We start from the raw sequence: 22,091 nt of genomic DNA on the forward strand, positions 1-22,091 counted from the left end.
TCTTGGTGTGGGCCTCTTTGGGTTCATATTCTTTAGGACTTTCTGTGCTTCCTGGGCTTGTATGTCTATTTTCTTCATCAGATTAGGGTCATTTTCCATCATTATTTCTTCAGTTAGGTTTCTTGCTCTCTCTCTTTTCTTTCCATTACTCTTATGATAAGAACGTTGTTATATTTGATGTTGTCCCAGAGGCCCCTTAAACTATCAATTTTTTGGATACTTTTTTCTTGTTGCTGTTCTGATTAGGCGTTTTCTTCTACATTGTTTTCTAAATCATTGATTCGATCCTCCACTTCATCTAATCTATTAGTTTCTCCTAAGGTATTCTTCATTTCGGTTATTTTAGTCTTCATTTATGTTTGGTTCTTTTTTATGTTTCCTAACTTTATATGTTTTCTATCTCTTTGTTAGAGTTCTCACTGAGTTCCTCTACTCTTCCCTTAAGTTCACTGAACATCCTTGTAATAAGTGTTTTGAACTCTGCATCTGGTAGATTGTCTGTCTCCATTTTGTTTAGTTCTTTTCCTGGAGCTTTGTTCTATTCTTTGATTTGGGACATGTTTCTTTGTTTTCCCAATTTGGCTGCCTACTTGAGTTTGTTTCTCTGTATTAGGTAGGGCTGCTATGTCTCCTGGTCTTATTAGAGTGGCCTTATATAGTAGGTGTGCTATGGGTCCCAGTGGCATGGTTCCCTAGTCACTTGAGCTGGGTGTTCCAGGCATGTCCCTGTATGGGTTGTGTATGCTGTCCTCTTGTAGTTGAGCCTTGGTTGCTGTTTGCTCATCAATGGAAAAGATTGCCCCTCAGGCCGATTGGTTGTGATGCCTGGTTGTGACCAGTGAAGGAGCTGTTGTGCAAGGGCTGACTCTACAAAGCAATATTTGCTTTAGCAGGGCTCTAGTGCCTTTAGGGTGTGTCATTCTCAGATGTGACTCTGGCCCTGACTGAAGCTGGCCACTGGGCATGCAGGCGGGGGCCTTCTGGGAGAGGCCCTGCTGACAACCAAGTTCGGCTGCAGTCTGTGACTGCCTGAAGCCATCTGGCATGAGCCACCAAGCAATCTACAGATTGCCACCACCCACGCTGTGCTTGGAAGTGCCTTGAGAGGCCAAGCCACAAACTGAGGCCAGCTGCTGCTAGTGCTAGGCTTGAGGCTGCCCAGTAAGAGGTACAGGGTATGCCGAGGCCAGATGCTTCTTGTTTAGGTTTTATGAGCCTTTGAGAGATTTTAGGAAAGTCTGCAGCATGAGCCAAGACAGGCCGATTGTATGGAAAATCTACTGAAAGTGGCTTGGGTGGGCCCACAAGTTGGGAAGTGCAGGTCTCAGGGAATCACCAAGGCAGGGCGACCAGTGTTGTCCAGGTTGATGGAGACTCGAATATGGCAGCTGCCTGCATCTGCACACTGGGCAGGTGGAGGGTTCAACAGAAGAATAGTGGCTTCCATCAGCACTTCTGTCTGGGAGAAAGTGGCCCCTTTGACTTGAAGCCAGACAACTCAGTTCCTCCCCCTATGTCCCTGGCACCTTTTGAGCTGCTGCTCCAGAGCTGGAGCTCAGAATGAGTCAGTCAGTCAGTGAATAAGTCTGTGCGGGCCCCTTAGAGGAATGTCTGTAACTCCTTTGGCCTTCCGTCTCACTCAGCCACAATTTCTGCTGGTTTTTACGGCCAGCAGAAGTTGTGGAGACTTTTATTCCCAGCACTGGAACGCTAGACTGGGGAGCCTGGTATGGAGCCAGGACCCCTCGTTCTTCTGGAGTGACCTCTGTTGCTGAGATATTTCTCCTGATTCTCAACTGCCACCCACAGGTGTGGGACCAGCTCATTTTGCATCTCCACCTCTCTTACCAGTATCAAGGGGCCTCTTCTGTGTCTCTAATTGTAGGATTTCTGTTCAGCTAGACTTCAGGAGACTCCCAATGATGGCTATTCATAGTTTAGTTGTAATTTTGATGTGAGAGGAGGCAAAAACAGCATTCACCTACTCTGCCATCTTTACCAGAAGCCTACAAGTAGTTTTTAAAAGTTTCTGCAAATTAACTATAGATACAGTCAATATGATTATAACAATGAAAGAGTAAGTTATCAGAAAGACAATTGTAAAGCTTGTCCTTCTAATAGAAATTTTTATTAGACATAAACGGAAATTTTCCCTTCAGTGTAAAGGTGACATTTCAATAATGAACAAAAACCACCTGCTTTTCAAAAGAAATGCTGACCACAGAGAGAACACAAATGTCTGGAAATGTTTCCATTGTTTTATTATTTTAGGGCCAGAAGCAGTGTGTTTTGCTTTAAAAACTTGTAATTTACACATTTAAGAAATTTGGAAACTTTTTTCTAGTATGTTTAAAAATTCTCCAAAATAGAGTTTCAGTGATTTTAAATCCATTTATTAAAAATGCTTAAAGGTAAAAAATTCTGATTAGTTGAAAGAACATGATTGACCTCAAGGAAGATGGAAAATTACTAGCCATATTTAACTAAAACTTTTACATAATTATTGGAGGAGATGGATAAATAAGTTATGATTTAGTAGAAGCAGCTTGAGAAGCATGTCCTTTATCTAGAACTGCTTCCACTTTGGGATATCTTTGCCAGCTATGAAAGGTTTAAACCACATATGTAGAAAACTCCAATTTGTATCTTGAACTTCAAATCATTGTATCACAAGGTGCTATACAAAGATTTTAAAAATTGTAGTTTTTTATTCTTTTTATCCTCATTGAAATATGACTATTAGCATAAGAAAATACATAATTATAAATAAACATATCTATGTTGAGGAGGATGCTAAATAATTTTATTGATAGGAGTACAAAATGAAAGAGTTTTAGTACTATATATTAAAGACAATAGTGATATGCAATAAATCTGTAATTAAAATTCTAAAAAAACTATGACCTGTTCAAAATAGCTGATATTTATATTAACAAAAGTAGCTTCTTCTGTCCTCACATGAAATCTTCATGGCCACATAGATCCTGGTATGAGAGTGATTTAGACTCCCATGGAGACCTGGGAGAGGTGAGGCCTCAGGCCACAGCCATTATTATTCTGCCATGGGTTACAGAATAATAGGCTACAGATGAGAAATTTACTCCAAAGTAAACTTAAATTCTTGGAGGTATACCAGAGGAGAGGATTGTCAGTAATTAACGGTGGTTTTGAGAAAGACTGCAGTGGTCCCAAACTTTTTGGCACCAGGGACCAGTGATCTTATGAGACTATAATGCCTGATGATCTAAGGTAGACCTGAGGTGGTGATGCTAGTGCTGGAGAGTGGCTGCAAATATAGATGAAATTTCACTTGCTTGTCCACCGCTCACCTTCTGCTGTGCGGCCTCATTCCTAACATGCCATGGACTGGTACCGGTCCATAGACTGGGGTTTGGGGACCTCTGAGAAAGAGGATAGAAAGTGGACACTTACAAGATTGTTTATCAGTGCTTTTCTAGACTAAATTTACTAATAAAATTTATGCACTCCCATCTGACCTGAGTGGAGTTACCAGATTGTTCCACCAAATGAACAACTCCCCTCCACTCTAGTCCAGGCCCATATCATAACACATGTGAATTCCTGCAGTAGTTTGCTCCTGGTTTCTTTGACAGCAGCTGCTCCAACTACTCATCTTGCCCTGAAAGCCTATCTATCCATTCTGGAGATTATGTCAAATGGATCTTCCCTAGATGCTATTTCCTTATTTGGCATATAGAACGGGCCATGACAAATTAAAAATACACACACACACACACACACACACACACACACACACACACACACACACACACATTTTTTTTTCCAGTTACACTTAACATTCAATTTTGTATTAATCTCAGGTGTACAACATCGTGTTTAGACATTTATATTACTTACGAATTGACTGCTAAGTCCTCCTGACATATGGCTCCACCTTCTCTTCTGGCCTCATTTCTTCTGACTAATCAGTAGCAACTCAGTCATCACATCAAACCAGCCCCTTCAGGACCCAATGACAACTTATCTTCACTGCTCTGCCTTTCAGAACTTTGTTTCCTTGCAAGACAAACAAAGAAAACTTACCATTGCTTCTCTTCTTAGGCAAATCCTTGTATTTCATTTCTTTTTGAAATTTCCCCTGTCTGTTGAAGACCTTATGGACGATTGTCTCTTCCGAATTTCTATTATGCTTAAAATAAGAAAGACATAATCTAAGATTCTCTTGAATGGGTTGCTGTTGTTTCACTGTATTATTCCTATATCTTCAACTAGGTTTTTGAGAAAAAGTAGACCATTTTTAACCTTTCTTTAATCTTTATTTTTAATTTTTCATCACACCTATATACAATAGTAGATCAACAAATACTACTGATTCATTGATTTCTCTGGTCCAGTATAATTTACTTTCTCTCTATCTCTATTTATCTTGTTGAACTCACTTCTCTTACTTGACACATTCTTAAGATAATCAAAATGTCATCCTTTCAGCAAAGGTTAAAGGTCAAACTTCAATTCCATCCAAGCTTTGCTATTTCTGACAGCATCTCCTTCCCAGGATGAGAGGGCTCTGGCCCTATAAATAAGACCATTCTTTGTTTAATAAATAAATAAGTAAATAAATTTGCAAATACTTTCTGGCAGTTTCATTATACTGGAAAGAATTAACCTAAAACATAAAATGTAACTACCATATAAACCCTTAAATAAACATAAATTTTTATTAAACTAGGCTTAAAAATAATAATCTTCAGATTTCAAATCTTGATATTATCACAAAAGTATCTATATGTATCCAACCATACTAATTAACAACTAAAACCATCTAATAACATTTTTATTCAAAAAGTTAATTTAAAAAATATGATCTTGCAAATTCACTTGAGGTACTGACTTATGAAAGTATTGCTGATTTGGCCTCTCTATTGTGAAATGTAAGACATAGGTAGCTCAAACAAATGTGCTAAATAAAAGCAATTTTGGTTACTAATGGATTAATCATAACAATCTATTTAAGTAGATCATTTTATTAATATATTTTAAACAGAAATTAAAATCATGCACTGAATTTTCCTCTCATTTACTGGGCATCACCATTTATTTGTTTGCTATTTACAACATGTTTAAGCTGAAATAAACAGATCAGAACTCATGTGCGATGCAAGAAAACAAATTTTGTATTTTAATACTATGAGAATTGCACTTTTTGCCTTTGCTATTTTTCTTGACTTTTATTTTCTTTCTGTGCATAGCAACTTCTCAATTAACATTTTAGATAAGAACGTCAAAAACAGAATGATGACAGACTGCTACTATTCTTGGTCTTGCTGACACTTTCCTCATGGCAGAATGACAATCACAGCTGCAAGTCATTGCAGGGAATCTGCCTGAAATTAGTATTAAGTTTGGATGAAAAAAGATTCAATTTTTTTGAAGCAGTTTAATTGTCTCGAGCAGTACTTAATCAAAAGCAAAAGCCATTCTAAAGAAGAGGTTTCTGCGGGAGCCTCCTTTGAGAGCCACAGCTAGTATGCAACGGGAAGACCACAAACCAAACTGTGCATTTTTCAACACAGGTTTATTGAGCCACTATATTCATCCTGTTGCAAAGAATACAAAGAAGTATCGAAAGTGGTCTCTGTCTACAAGTGATTTGCAATCTTATTGGACTAAATAAGACAGTCCACCACCCCAGACTTTTATGAAGGTTCAGCATCCTCCATGTTATTTGCATCCAGCTGCACAAAACTGCATCATCTGAATTTTTTTAAGGAAAAAAAAAAAACCTGACAATCATGCAGTAGTTATGCCGATTACTTAAACAATAAAATCAGCCAATTCTGTGAACATACATAAGAATGGCACATAGGATAAGAGAAGACTCATTCTTTGAGAGTAGGTTTGGAGGGAGCTAGCTAGCATTAAGTAGTTGGTTTCTACCCTCTTCACTTCATTTTACCAGTGAAGACAGTGATGTCGATCATACAGTGGTCACCTCTGGAACTTGAGTGCACTCAGTGCTCAATGGATATTGCTGACTGTTTCCTGTCAATTTAGAAGTATGGGGTTGATGGCTACACAAAAGGTGCTGTATGAAGACGCAGACTGGAATGGTTTATCTTAGCTCTCACCCTTGAAATTGGATTTTTTTCTATTGAGAGTCATACTCATTGGATTTTTATTTTATTCTTCTGTCCATATCTACACTAAATGCTTGATGTGAGAGAGATTTTCAACAGGATTCTTTTGTAACCTGCTTCAAATACACATCCACTCTATTAGCAACAGACTTGTTGTTTTTCCCCTAAATAAAGTCATCATCAATTTTTTTTTTTTGTCATAGGCAAAGAGATTTGTTGGATTCTTCCCCTGCCCATGAATCTTGCCTGATGATTACCATGATAAAACCAAACTTAATGTTTAACAGAATTGGAAGTAACGATTTGACAACTGGCTTTGCTTAGCACTAAAATTTCCAGACATTTTGAAATCACTTACCCCTTTTCAAGATATTTAAAATATTTTGAAATGACAGCTGATTCTCTTTTTCTCTCCAAAGCCATTTTTGAGAGTGCTTAGAAAGAAGATTCTATTGTTTGTTAGATATTCCAAGATGCCAAATCACTACAGTTGATAGTTTTGAGCAACAAGTGGGTTCATACTGGCCTGCCACATTCAGAGAAAGTCCATCAAAGCGTTCAGAAGTATTAGATGTAGGAAATTCATTCATCAACACTGAGATGAGTTTAACTATCTATGAACAAGATCCTTCACTTCCCACATAACTCACTGAGAAGTCTATTCTGGTACACATTCTTATGTACTGGAAAGGGAAGGGGATGACGAAGATATTCCAATTCAGCTCAATCTGCCTTTTAATTCTATTCCTCCACGTGCTCTCCCACAGTTCCTTCCTGCCCTCCTTAATTATATCCTTTCCCTCATCAAAGTTTCTTTCTATTTCCAGAAAGCAAAAAGGAAAAACGAGGCTCCGTGCTATGTAGGAGCCATCTACTCAAACCACAGAAGCAGTTTTTAAGCTCGTTGCTTACTCCAGGACTACCTCCTAACTAGTTGTAAAGTTCAACCATTGATTCCCATCATCTCCACCATCACAGTTCTCAGATCATCACTTTTGTGTGGACTGGTCCTCAGCTTCTAACTGACTACCAGTTTGATAACTTCTCCTGGACTCGTCCCACAGTCGAGGGAGCTTTCAAACTCACAAATGTGGTCATGCTGCTCTAATGTTTAAAACCTGATAAGAGCTTCCCATTGTCTTATTTATGCAAAGTCCCAACTTCTCAGCATACCTAAGTGGGATCTCTATAATCAGGCCCTTGCACATATCTATAGTCTCATCTCTCACCAGTTTCCATTTTTCATTCTTCCTTCTAGCCATACTAAGTGTCTCCCATGCTCTCTCTGTCACATGGCTGGGCAGTCGTCCATGCTTATACCTCTCCTTGGAATATTCTGTTCCTCTAACTTTCCAAAACCCAACTTGGCTAATTCATTATTGAAACGTTGGGTTTCAGCTTAAACACCACACCTTCAGTTTTAGACTATTTGACAATTTAGGATTACTTACTCTCTGTTTTTGTATCACTCTTCCCCTTTTAAAACAATCAGCATGCTCACTAAAATTACATGCTTAGGGACTTCCTTTCTAGACCAGGGGTCAACATCTATGATCTGCAAGCTAAATGTGGTCTTCCACCTATTTTTGTAAATAAAGTTTCATTGGAACACAGCAATGCTCATTATCTACATAGTGTCTATGACAACTTTCATGCTACATTGGTAGAGTTGAGTAGTTGCAAAAGGAGCCATAAAATATTTACTACCTGTCACTTTACAAAAAAATGTTTTCCAAGACCTGTCCTATACTATAAGCACCATGATTGCAGAGACTGCATCTGTTTTGAGTATCAGCGTATCCTTACTGTTTAACACAGTACCTAGAGGTTAGTGAGTGCTCAATAAATATTTGTCAAATGAAAGAAAAAAAATAATAAATGAAGTAGGAATGCTTGGAACTTGATGAAAATCACAGGGATCCTTGTTTTTCCTTATCCTGAAAAGGACATTAATTAAACAAAATAGGGACATAAAGGGAATGTGTAGACCTTGATTCCTGCTGTGGTATATAATTACTTAAGTTTGATTAGAGCCTAAGGGAAATTTAAGCTTTCTGTCTCCCCAAGTCTACTCCTGTCCCCACCTCCTACCCACCCCTTCCTGCAGCCTACCACCTAGTTCAGCTTCCTTAATTTTTCCTTCAGAAAATTCAGTGCTCAGCTCACTGTAGATATTTTATAAATACATGTTGCATGCATTGAAAAGTCCACAATGGTTCTCCAATGTCCTCAGGTCCAGGCCCAGACTGTCCTCATGATTACCCAGGTCCTCTAGGCCCCATCCAACTGTACATCTTCTTGTGAACCTTCCAAAAAATGGAAGGTGTGTCATTATCTACATAAACATAAAGATGACCTTAACCAAGACACACCTTGGTTAAGGTCATCTTTATGTTTTTGCTGTATTTTCTCATAAGATTTATCTGTCTACGGCCATGCTACCCTGAACAAGCCCAATCCCATCTGATCTTGGAAGCTAAGCAGGGTTGGGCCTGGTTAGTACTTGAATGGGAGACCACCTAGGAAGACCAGGTGCTTGTAGGCATAAAAAATAAATAAAAAATAAAAAATAATGGATTGTAGGCTGACAAAGTCCTTGCAATCCATGAGGTCAACCACGAGTTGACCTAAAAAAAAAAAAAAAAAAAAAGATTCATCAGAGCCTTCAAGATTCTCTTAAAAGGAAGTAACCCTGAGGAGCCATGCCAATTAGAGTGAACAAGCAAACCACTCAGGAAACTCTCTGGGTCTCTCCCATAGACCCAACTTCTGTTTGAAACTTGATTACATGTTCTGTTCTCTGATCCACTTCTTACACTGGACTTTGGGATTCTCACTCCCTTGTAGTGTTTTTACTGTCTTCTGGAATGGGCCCTGTGACCCTCTTACCACAGGCAACTGAGCACTCCACTATCTCCTGTGATAGCTCTGTCTGTAAATGCTAACTCCGATCACACCACATGTGGATCCCACCCACCTTAAATATTCAATATAGACTCCACCTCCTCAATAAATACTTCCTCATCTATGCCAAACTACTTCAGGAAACATTTGATATCTACTCTTTGGGAAACTAAAAGGATATAGCATCAGAGAATAAAAAATGAGGCTCCAAGCTAGGTATGGAGTAAATCCATCTATATCCATTGGCTTCAACCCACAGAAACAGTTTTGAGCTTGTTGCTTACTCTACTGATGGCTCAGGGCTATCAAAGTATATAGATCACAAGAGAAGGGCACAGGGAGGCAATTATCAGACTGATAGTTTCCTAAGAAAGACTGTGAAGTCTAATCTGTATCTCACTGCTACTTCAATCTCAGTGGTGTTCTGTGTCAAAACACATGACATATGTGCCAAAGGCAAAGACATATTGAAAAATCTTAGTTAAGAAATTAAAAGAGGGTAGATTCACCCACTATTTTAAGAAGGTATTCTGTAATGATGGTGATAACTTTGCAAAAATTTTAATGTCAATAACATGGAGGGGTGGGGGAGAGAGAGAGTAGATTTTTTTGGTGTTGGGGAATGAATCTTCTGAGAAAGGTTGAGAGAGCTGGAGGAGTGTAAACTGGAAGCTGCTTCAGGAAAGGAAAGCTGATATATTACCTGGGACCAGTACAGGCTGCAGCTGGAGTCACTTCTGGTCATTCAAAAATAATGAGTGTCTACTATGTGCTTGACATTGAGATGATGTCAGAACATAAAGCAGGTGTGACACCTATCTTCACTGAGCTTTTTGTCAATGAAAATAGATCTAATTCACAATCTAACAAAGGAGATATTTTGTCCCTGCCAGGAGCATATAATGATGAGATTGGTCCTGCTATGCAATGTCAGACAATAAGTAAGCATCTGCCATCAGCATCAGAATACAGGAAGAGTATAATTGCTACCCCTCCCACTCGTATTGAAGTTCCAGTGTCAATTGACAACTGAGGGACACTTAAGAAGATGAAGTTTTGTGAGTTGTCAGGATTATTCTCTCAACCTAATCGGAAGAGCTTGATTGGAAAGAATATTTTGCAAGTCTGCTAGAGAGCCAAGCACAATACTTAACTTTGCTACACCCAGGCTCATGTGGGCTGAAAGAAATATCTGTTTTACTAGCACAATGCTTGGCATACCAAAGACACATGATAGCACTGCCATTTCCCCTCAATTCTACCTAACTTTATTAAAGATTTCTTTATTAATATTTATGTATTTAGGCGATACATAGCAGTGTAAAACTCCTCTGGAGGATGTTAAAAATATGAAGGCGGAATAAAATCCAGTGACGTCTTTCGATAGTTTGGATAAGGAACGTATAGAGAGAGCTTGGAGACTCCCAACGTTTAATACATTGTTTAACAACTTTTCACAAGCTGAAACCGACTTTGAGGGAATAGGAAAAAAATAATAGAATTCTAAATCTAAGAAACTCGGATCTGAGAAGAGAAATTCTGGCACTCATGAGTGATGTCATCTTAATGATAATGTTGGAAAATCCAGGTAACCTGCTTTGGATGACAGGCGGGAAACAGATCACAGTATCTCAGGTTTTAAGGTAAAAAAAAAACTGTGATGAGAGACTTGACAGAAAAGAACTAACCTTAATGGTCCCACATCCAAAGGTATTTGCGTCAATGTGGCTGATGAGTGTGATGATCACAAAATTTCTACAAGAGGAGTCCAAGGGGAATCCTCTCAAATACTACAAGAGAAAAAAAAAAGTCCATGTTCCTGAGACATTCTATCCCTTTGTCATTCAGCTCCTGAGACATTCTATCCCTTTGTCATTCAGCTCCTGAGACATTCTATCCCTTCTCCAACAGTGATGGGTTCTGAGTTCTAAAAATATATCATAAAACTTGTATATAGAGGTCATATTATAAAGTTGTACGCCTGAAGTTTATACAATGTTATTGACCAATGTTATCCCAATACATTTAATTTTCAAAAATGAAAAACAAAAGAAAAAAATGTGTTAAATTAATTTCTGTTTTATTTTTAAATAAAATTTGAAAATAATTTTATCTCAAACTGTGCAGTTGTCAGAATACCAGTATTTATCAAGGAAGTACAAAATCTGCAGGGCGTCTCTGGGATTCCTGGGTTTCTTGTGCCTGGACTGTGCACATCTTCATTTTCTGTAGAATTCTTCTCTCATCTTTGGTATCAGTCTTCCTTTTCTTCCTACTGATAGCAGCTCTCTTTGTTTGGAGAGTCTATTCAAGTTTGAGTTTGGTATTAGGAGGCAATTTGGCAGTTAGTGTGCCTGACTCCCTTAGTTTCCCCTTTCTCTTTGCTTCTCTGGGGCCTCGTGGCAGTGGGGTGGCTTCCAGGGCTCTGGCAGCAGCAGGTGTGACTTTCAGAGATTTTTCTCCCATCTTCCCTTTTTCATCTTCAATGCATACACATTGATAGTTAATAATATTGTGCTATGGGCAGGAAAAGCTGAAGAGGATTGCTGCAGAGTTCTTGTGTCCTTTTCTTCTTTCTTTCAGAGACCAGGAGCTGAGGGAGAGATTTTAGAGCTGAATTAAAAATTGCTGGCAGGACTCTGAGGAGCAACGTGCCCCTTTCTCTCAGCCCCACCTCTCCTGTAGAGGGTGACAGCTGTGTTCTGGCTACCTCAGGTGATGTTCTATTGCCTAAGGTAATGGCTTTACCTAATTGTTCCCTCTTGTCCCAAGACAACCCATGCCTCGATGTTATCTCCTAGGAGGGAGATGAATTTCCTGGGTGAGCAAAGGCCAGGAAGCTGCCCAGGACTCCGACCCCTGTGGCGAGTTTGTCTTCACCGCTTTGGCGAGTTCAGAAGGAACCACTGACTGATCACTGATTCCAACAAAACATTCCCTGGTCTCTGAGGCCATGAATCTTTATAGTCTCAGTTTTGCCCTGCATGAATCTCAGTCTTGTCTTCTCTCGGTCCCCCAGGATTATCTTTAAACATTCCATCCAGAAGGGTCCACCCAAGCCCTGTCCCCCACACCACCCACAGCCGATTATCAGTCTCCTCCCTGATGTTATCGTCTGCAGGAAATCAAAACACCATGTGTGTGAACATAAAATTCTGTCATTTATTTATGCTACAGTCTTCAGGAAGGAAAAAAAAAATCACAGCTCTTTTCATTTTAAAAAAATTGGCACAAGTTCATGCATTGGTGGCCTTAAGTCAGCCTGTTGTTAACAGCCAGGAAATGCCTGACCCGAAGGTCTTCACTGCTATTATAAACTGTGAAAATTATAAAAATGGAAATAAAAAATAAAGTAATTACCGCTTTAAGTGTTAAAAAGTTAAGTCGAATGGCTGTTGCCATGGAGATGACTTCCTGTTTACAATTCTGGTCTTCCCTTGCCGTTAAAGACCAGCCACCAGCCAATGGGAAAACAGCATTTAGCTTTCCATATTCCACTAACGTTTGTCATAGTAAGTCAATGCAGTCTATAATTTATCAGTCAGTAAAATTTGGCAAATTGCATTTTCAGATGTATTAGTGGTTTTTAATTTTTATTCATTGTATGAAATTACTACATGGTCAAAAGCACTACTTTATATTTTGAGAGAGGGGAACCCTGTATTTAAAACATTCTCGTTCCCTCTTTTCAAAACTTGATACTATCATTCTGCTGCAGCAAAAGGAGTCCCATGGTAAGAGACTGACTCATCGCCTTATTGCTTTTAAGGATAGCTGTATTGTTTACTGTTAACCAATGGTCACTGGCACCAATTTAATGCCATGAGGAATCCCCAACATGGGGTGTAGTAAGAAAGGTAACTTTATTCAGTTCATACATGGCAATAGCACTATAGTACAACTGTGGAATGCAGGGTTGCCTCAGGCCTCAAAGCCCCTCTCAAGTTAGACAGCTCTGCTCTGGTGAGATGTCTTCAGTGGTTCCCTCTGGCCAGAATTTAGTTGTCAGCGGAAAATGAAAATACACTCCCTGAATCACAGGGGAGCTGACCTATAGAGAGACAAGTCCCTGCCTCTGATTCCTGATTGGTCCTCATGCAAATGAGGACTCCAAATCCTGGTAGTTTGGTCCAAAAGCACTGTCTTGATTGTTCAAAATGAAGCCACTCTGATTGGTTGGTGAGAATACTAATGAGGGTCTAGCTGCACAGCTCAGATTGGACAGGGAAAATCTCAGTCCTATTTGTTGAAATAGGATTCTGAGAACTCCTTTGTAAGGATTGGCTCAGCTGGCAGGAACAAAGTACAGGCAAGCAGTTCAGTGCTGGAGGCAGGCAGTTCAGTGGAAGCTTCTCCCTGAGATGTGGCTTGCATGAGAAGCTCATTTAGAAATGGCTTCTAGGCTCTGTGTTTAAAATTTTAGCCCAGTTAGCTACCAGGAGCCCTTCCTGGTAGGTATCTTCTTTCTCAGGGCCTACTTTACCAGTAGTAATACTACCGATAATGTTCACATTAACAATAGCAAGAACTAAAACTGCCATTCCTCTTAACTACATATCAGTTCTTTGGACTTTTTATTTGAAAGATTCCAGGATTCTAAAATAAACCACTTTTTGCATGATAATAAATAAAATTATTTGAAAATTAGGTAATTTTTTTGCCTAAATGTAAAAATAAAACCTAATCTAAAGCGATCAAATGACTCTTAGGCAATAGATAGAACCACAGATTTGAGGAACTGTCTTTAGAAGAAGATGTGTTGACTCGTTAAAAGTTCCAGACCCCATGGGAATATAAAGTGTGGAAATTAAAAAGAAAGGAATTATATATTTTCTCTTGAACACTGGGTTATTGATAAGAAGGCAGATTGAAGTGGTCCGACCAAAAGCTTCAAATTGTTCTTATTATACAGTTGGCCCCAAACCAAAACTCTAAGAGCATGACTCACTATGTTGTCACTTTCTGTGCCCTTCTTAATCGCCCCACTTATGCCTCTGACAAAGCCCAAAACTTCCATTTTACCTATTCTGCTTTCCCACCATTTCTCTATCTGCTTAGTACTCTTGATGGTCCTATCCTAGACATCTCCAAACTCACAATCCTGTCTCTACCTTGCTGCCCATCTGTTGTTCATAGCTGCCCCTCCACAACACCTGTGGTTACTACACACACCTCCCCCTGCAGTCACAAAATAACGGCCACAAAAGAAACAGAGACAGCTCAAGGCAGGCCATGCAGTATGCTTGAATTTTGTCTTAAATAATTGCAGAAATTTTTGCATATTTAAAAGAGTTTTAATTAGTAATAGATATGGGTTCAACATTAAAAATTGATATTGTGGGCTGCAGTTTTAAAGTCCTACTAATTTGTGTCTACCCTGAGTGCTCACACATTAAGGAGGTTCTATAGTTACCTGTGTACTTGTTTAGTCCTTTCTCCTGCCATAATTGCATCTTGAAGACAGCAATCCTATTTTGACCCTTGTATCTCTCATAGTTTCTACCACAGGATCTTGGGCAGAATAGAAACTGGATATTGACTAATGAAAGCAAAATTTAGGATCTAAACAAGATCGATATGCATATTTTATATGTTAACCTCACTGCATTTTATTCTCTTTGTATTAAGCTTGTGGTATTTTTATGAGTTGTACTGGGGTTGGAAGGTGGATGCAAAAGGAAGTGTGCTATCATTTCAGTAGATTTTCAGGATTTGTTGAAACATCTTAAACAAAAGGCAAAATCAGCTTTGCTACTGTTTTGAAAGAAACTAAATAGAATTCAGGCAGAAAGGGATGCAATGCTCTTGAATAGAGTTGACTTGCATTAGTGGTGGGGTTGAGTTTTGGCAGGTGTATTGGAACTTGTATGTTCAAATGAGGGCTCTGCCTATAGAGGTGTAGCATTTGAGAACCGTGTATGTTTCAGGTATGGATATTTTAAGAAGTCATTCCTTGAAGCAACTGCTGAAAGATGCACACAGTTCTGTTATAAATGTTCTAGAAGGAATCCCATTCATTGTCAAGTGCCAAGCCTACCTTTCTTAATGTGAAATAAATATTTAGACTTGTGCCATCATTGCTACTTATGAAGTAAAAAGCTTCCTAATCTTTGGTGGGCAGGTAGAGAAAGCTTGGTTTCTTTCCTCTGAAATTAGAGGAGAGGGGTAGAGGTAAGAGTGCTCTATGGAATGGCCTTGGCAGTAGCTTTGAGGTCAAAAGTAGCTTTGAAGTCAGAAGCTGAGATGGTGAAAAGGTATGATCAGATGGCACAAGAAAGCCAGAGACTTATTCTTGGATATTGACACTAGCAGCTCCTACCACTTTGATAGTCTAAGAAATGCTCACATTAGTGCCCCAGAAATTAGAATTAAGAGTCACTATTTTATTCATTATTTGTCATGATTGCTTTCATTCTTATTTGCTTTGATTCTTCACCTTGGCCATGGCCAAAACTTTTGAGAAGTCTCTGTTTTAACAGATTGTGTTTTCCACCTGTCTTCAACAAGTTACATAAAAATTATTGAAAAGTAATGAACTTCAGCCCTCTGAAAGGGGAAGAAACTGGAATATTTTCATTGTGCTGCTCTGATAAACAAGGTGATACACAACATACCTATCTGACACATCCCAACCAATGATAGGTGATGTTAACGGAAAGGTCAGACGTGTCTATCTCTAAAAAGACATATCACACAAACAGCACTATTTCATAAAAGCTCATTTTTCTAGTCTCTAAATGCCAAATGATCGAGTGCTTTTTATTCTGAAAAAAAAAAAAAAAGATCAATGCATGTGTAAAATAGTTATTTTTTTCCTGTATCCAGGTTTGACATTAGTCATCTGTTCTGATTCACACAGAAATTCTGGGGGGCAACCGTGGGATACATTTAATATGCTGGGTGTTGAGTTATTGCGGAGACATGCGCATCCTAGTGATGTGGTTGCTTTTCAGTAGTCTGTAGAAAATTGAAGGTGGCACCTGTTAGAGGCTGGATTATTTCATTGGGAGAAAGTTTTCATTGTCATCATTATCGTCATTATCAAACTCCTAAGAAGCTCATGCTATGGAACTTTCTGACTCCAGGACAGGAACATAAAGGAATGGTCTCTGCAAATTGGCTCAAGCATTCTCCCAGGGGTCCTCGGTGTGTCCAACCCTTCCACTGCCTTCTAGTCCCCTACCTAGTTGCTTTATCTCCTTAGCTAATGGCTTAGTACAGCATATCCAATTGATTTATAATGTCAGCCACAAACATATGCAATTTTAAATTTCTTTTAACTAAGTAAGAAATTTAAAACATTATCATTTCAACATATAATCAATATACAAATATTGAGATAATATTTTATATTATTTTCTTTATACTAAGCCTTCGAGGTTCGGTGTGTATTTGGCATTTTGAGCATATTTCCTTTAGAACTATTCACATTTCAAGTGCTCAGTAACAACATATGGCTTGTAGTTACATATATGGACTGCATAGCTGTAACTACTCCAAGTGTCATTCTCATGGGTGACCAATACATTGTCTTTAGTAGCTGGACCAGCTTTTCCATTCCAGTGGCTGCACTGGCAGGGTGTTCTGTGATGGCTTGCCTTCCAATCAGGCCCCAAGGCTCTGAGCTTCAGACCTGCTTAGCACCACCTTTCTGGGCTCCACCTCTAGAGGGCAGCTCTGAAAGGTGTCCTCATGAGCCCTCTAGTGCCTGCTGTCAGAATGCACCAGACTATGAAAAAACAGCTCTTCAGAAACTTAAATCCCATTTAAGTACCAAAACAGGAGCACTGCAAGTATCACATCTCTAAGCAATTCTTTTCAGCTATTGTCCAAAGCAGTACTCAGCCCATGGACTTGCTCCTTGGAGCAAGGCAGCTGTGCTCCATGGAGATTCCTTCAGAGGTATTGCAATGTAGAGCTCATCACCCCGTTCAGCCACTCACAAAATTCAGCTGTCTAGGAAGCTGCTAAGCTGCATAGCTCTCTTCATCTGCCCTCCCCCTTTCTAGCGATGCTCAGGGCATACTCTGTCCCACATCCATTTCACTCTTTTCTCCTGCCTAATGAAACCCCAGCTTTAGACTGGTATCCACCTCTCTTCTCAGAGCTCATGGGGCTCAGAGAAGCTGCTCAACCCCAGAACCAGGAGCAGATGTGGTTGGTCTTGGGACAACCTCATGCCTCTGGACATTGGTTGATTGAAATGCTAGGGCTAAGCTGATCAGTGCATGGAGTTCCTTGGACCAAAGAAGTTTGGGTTAATTAGGCACTAGAGGCAGTGTGATGAAAGCATCTGAGCAAGAAATTTCCTCTCTCTTAAGACTAGCTACTGCAAGGGACATATTTTCCCCTTCTCTGGACATTGCAGCATGTGGATGAAGTCAGAAATTACTGTAGTTATTTCTGCTGCCATGAGGGAAACTGCACAGATAAAGCCAACACAGAAATAGGAGAGAGAACAGCCTGGGGAACTGTGGGAAAAGGAGTTGGAGTAATGGGTTAAACTGACTCTGAAGTGCACCTCTCTATATTTCCAGTTACATATTCAGTACATTTCCTAATGTTTAAGCAGTCCATGCATGTCATCTATAACTTACAGTGGGAGTCTCCCTGACCAAAACAGGCACACGAATTGAGTTGTAGAGACTTCCTTGTATGGTCTACAGCTCCTGATAACAGGTGAGCAAATTAAACTTCTTTGGATTATTTATATACACACTTATACACACACATGCACGCACACGTGCACACACACACACAAACATACAGAGAGAGAGAGAGAGAGAGAGAGAGAGAGAGAGAGAGAGAGAGGCAGGCTAACGTCCAATTCCCCTAAATTTAGAATTGAAGTGTTGAATACATACCAAACTGGGCAACCTAAGGTAAGGACCATGCAGTATCTGCTTAATTTTCCTAGGATGGAAACACAGTTCCAATCTGATATCTATCTATCTATCTATCTATCTATCTATCTATCTATCTATCTATCTATCTATCTATCTATCTATTTATTTAAGTATACTTGGCATACAATATTTTTAGTTTCAGGTGTACAACATAGTTATTCAACATTTGTATACTTTACAAAGTGTTCACCATTATAGATTTAGTCACCATACAAAGTGATAAAGATACTATTGATTATATTCTCTGTGCTGCACATTACATCCCCATGACTTATTTATTCTATAACTGGAAGTTTTATTTAATTAGAATCATTGTGAAAAATTAGAAATCTCAGCCACTTTACAAACAAATTTCTATTAGAAATTGAGAGAAATGACAAAATTGAATTAATGAATTTTGAGGAGCTTTTCTGTCAAGAGGACTTTCTCTGGTCCCTTGGTGAGGTGACATGATTGCTTTTGTTCTGCACATGACCACCCCAGTTGGGCCCAAAGATGATGAGATAAATCCACACATCTCACCTTACAATAGGCCAGTCAGCTGCACTCTCTCCAGAATCACAGGCTCTACCTTTCCCACCCCTAGCAACTGCTTCAAAACCTCGTGTTTGTGACAAACCGGGGAGGGAGTGGTGCCTCTTCACAGATTCACTTCTGATGCTGGAAAGCAGCTCTTGGCCCTGACCTTGTGAGAATGATAGTCTCCCCCACCAATTAATCTGGCCTAACAAAAGCCGAGTCCACTACAGCTTCATTAATTTCCTGAGGATTTTTTTTTTTTTGGCTTGTCCTGTGAGAATTGTTTCATTTACTTTCCATGATTTATAAGCCCCCAGTTCTAACCCCACCTTCTCACTCAGATCAGAAGTTTATCCTCCTATATCTGTAAGTACATCCAAATTATCCAATGTGAGTCTGTACAACCTCTAACCTATCTATCTCTAATCTTTTTTTCTGTCATTCAATTCAGAGGAAGGCTCTAGCCTTTGCCAATACTGGATCTTCCTGAAATTTCACCTTAATGAAATCTTTAGACTTTGGTTTCTTTCTTCTCCAGCATCTTGTCTAAGAAAGACAGTAAAACACAGAGGTTATAAGCCTGAAATCCTGGACCATAATCCTTGCCTTTGAATCCTGGCTCTGTCACTTACTATCTGGGTAGCTTTGGGAAAGTTAATGAGTTAGCTTTCTTTTCTAACCCATACGGATACTTCTGGCATATGAGAATCAAAGTAGCTGATGCATGTAAAGCACTTAAAACATTAAGCTCATTAAAAGTTAAAATATAATCTGTCACATTATAAACAATAAATATGGTTGCTATGAAGCCTATTTCATAAAGAACTTAAAATGTTGCTTCTCATACCATCATATCTCAACTGTTCGCTGCTATTTTAGTGTTATTGCCACCATCACAGTTATGCTGTTCCTTCTGATCTTCTTGATCAAAGACCTGAGAGGGAACTCGGAAAGAGGACAGAGTGGATTTGTGATCACCCAGATCTGGATTCAAATATCTTTTTTTTTTTTTTTTTGTTACTTACAAGTGTGTGACCTTTGTCAAATCATTTATAGACTTTGACTCTCAATTTTCTCATCTAGAGAATAGGGTTAAGAACATTAAATGCAAGTGTTTTGCTGAAGATGAGTAATACTTGTGGTAAAGCACATGGTACTTGGCAGATGTTCAGAACTCTGACCATCATTATGATCTGCCTGGTGAGCACTTCTGATAAAATGAGGATGCTGTATTATTGACTAATACATAATTTGAATTATCAACTGGTTTTATTTACCTATGACAATGCTGACTCTATCAACACATTAATGGAGACAACTGTCTAAATAATTTTATAGAATATCCATTGTTATAAAGATGCACTCTTTTATTTTAGTTTGTATTCAGAATTGCAACACTAGAATCTCCACATGTGTAAAAAAAAATCAACACAAGTAGATATACATATTTCTAACAATAAGCTAAAAATTCACAATGCCAAATATAAATGATTATGACAAGGCCTATTAGCAAAAAAAATCACTTGATTTGCTGATTACTCTCCTTTTTATCCATGTAGAGCTCTTGTTTAGTTCTTTAGGTATTATGGACAAGTCTCTACCACTATCAGCAAACATACACTCACACATGCGGGCATGTGTGTGCATAAACAGACACACACACACACTGTGTTGGGTGTAATGGAATTATCTCTCTGTTTGGCAGACAAGTCTTAGACAGCCGCTGTCTTCACTGGCTACACAATTATTGGCCCCTCTTACATATCGCCTCAACAAAAAGATAGGGCGATCAATTGCACTTGCCCCCTTTGAATAAAAACTCAGAAGGCACTTCTGAGCAATGGAGTGAGCTCAGAGGTTCTCAAGAACTTAAAGGAGTTCAAACAATTTTATATCGTATTTTGAAGTACTTTTATTTTCAGAGCTTGTTGAGTCTTTGAAAAGCAATGCATATTTTAAAATAATTGATTATTGCTGTTAAGAAAAGAGTTTTTCTCAAGGGTGCTGCAAATACTCACTAACAATACAAAGTAAGCAAATGCAAACACCTCAAAGATGGGACCAAAAGTGAGTCTCATCTGTAGAGAAGAGATATCAGAGTTTTATTGGACTGATATAAATGATATCCTAGTGTGTTACAAAAACATTTGGGAGGCTTGATAAGTTTTTCCTCAAATATTTTTTTCGAAGACGCCTCTTATTTTGAGATCATTTTTTCACAGGAGACAAGAATAGATGAGGCATATTCTGCTTTCCTGGAACAAGCTGTAAATTGACTGTAAGGGATAAGCTGACCCAGTGGTATTTGGGGCTAGACAAATGTTCCAATTGTTTTTTTTCAATGTTTGGGTTTTTCTAAGCCAAAAACACGTTTTGCCCTAAGCTCTTTCCCCTGGATTTTAACAACTCATGTGTACTTGAAGTGAAATTGAATCCATATGTGTCTAATCTATTTACACTTAAATCATTAAAGTTTTTTTTTTTTTTTTGGTAAGATTATTTAGGTGACCAGGAAATCTTTAAGGCATCTTTAGAACTCTGCTTCTCGTACCATTAAAGAGGTCACATTTGCTCATAGGCCCTGTAGCCTGATCTTATTGGACACATAAACCAGATCCCTGAGACCATTCTAATGTAATGGATTGATGCCATGTGATTTCGTATACATGTGCTACCAAAAAATAAACAACTCCAAAGTCCCCTTAGTTACGACTAAGTTTTTATTCAAAGGGGGCAAGTCCAATATTGCGATGAGATAACTGTAGTTGAATTAGGAATAAAAATATACTCTATAGACACAAAATAGTAGGATAATCGAAAGCTTGAGTTAGATCCAAAATAGTGAATGGGATCATCAGAAATACTGAAGGATAAGACAAAAAAAAATCCTACCCAGTAGGGCACATAATGAATTGTGCATTTGAAAGTCTTGTTTCCACAGGTTCTTGCAATGATAGTTTTAAAAATCACAATTGCAGTGGAGGAAAACCTAAGAAGGTTATTGCATCACACTTTGCAAAGATGTTATTTTATGCAGGGCTTATGAAGAAATAAATAATGTTCATTAATGCTGTTACCCTGTAAAGACTTGCCAGAGCCTCACATTGGAACCTCTCCTGAACGTATGCAATAGGACTGTGTTACCTTGACCATGCCAAGGCAAAAGAAAGTGTCGGAAGTAAGCTCCTATTTTGAATATCCCAGTGAAACATTTTTCCAGCAAGACTAAGTTTAATAACTCAACATACCACATTATAAAAATTAAAATCAGCTCTCATGATTGTGAACTTTGTCTCTAGGGAATTTTATAAAAGCTGTTGTAAAATATACCAAGTTTAATCAGAACAATCATAAAGGGAGTTTTGTTTTCTAACAGACATCCACAACTCAGCAGGGTGTCCCAGGGTTTCTCTTTTTGAAAACGTGCTTTAGATCTAGACAAGACATATGCACAGAGCTGAACTGGGGAGAGCATGACTCATGGCCAGACAAACTAAAAAATGTTAGCCAGGACCTAGAATGTTCTCTAGTTTTCATGTAGCTGCTCTTTTCTGATTATCAGGGAGACACTCAAAGCTCAACACATGTTTAGAGAGAACAGTAGGTAAAGGTTAACACACACACACACATAAACACACACACA

At 38.8% G+C, this 22,091-nt stretch overlaps 1 protein-coding gene and 1 pseudogene across 1 annotated transcript in view; one reads left to right on the forward strand and one right to left on the reverse strand.

Moving 5' to 3' along the window:
• Nucleotides 1–3,351: 3,351 nt before the first annotated feature.
• Nucleotides 3,352–22,091, reverse strand: part of LOC111745853 — a 120,451-nt gene continuing 101,711 nt past the window's right edge. The window contains exons 5-6 of the mRNA XM_023536720.1: nucleotides 4,066–4,171; nucleotides 3,352–3,401 (exon numbers count right to left, since the gene is read on the reverse strand). Coding sequence (XP_023392488.1) covers nucleotides 3,352–3,401; nucleotides 4,066–4,171 — 156 coding nt within the window. The remainder of the gene's footprint in view (nucleotides 3,402–4,065; nucleotides 4,172–22,091) is intronic.
• Nucleotides 8,545–8,664, forward strand: LOC111745881 (annotated as a pseudogene).

The sequence above is a fragment of the Pteropus vampyrus genome, unplaced genomic scaffold, assembly GCF_000151845.1.
Source record: "Pteropus vampyrus isolate Shadow unplaced genomic scaffold, Pvam_2.0 Scaffold167, whole genome shotgun sequence".
In the NCBI taxonomy this organism is placed as follows: domain Eukaryota; kingdom Metazoa; phylum Chordata; class Mammalia; order Chiroptera; family Pteropodidae; genus Pteropus; species Pteropus vampyrus.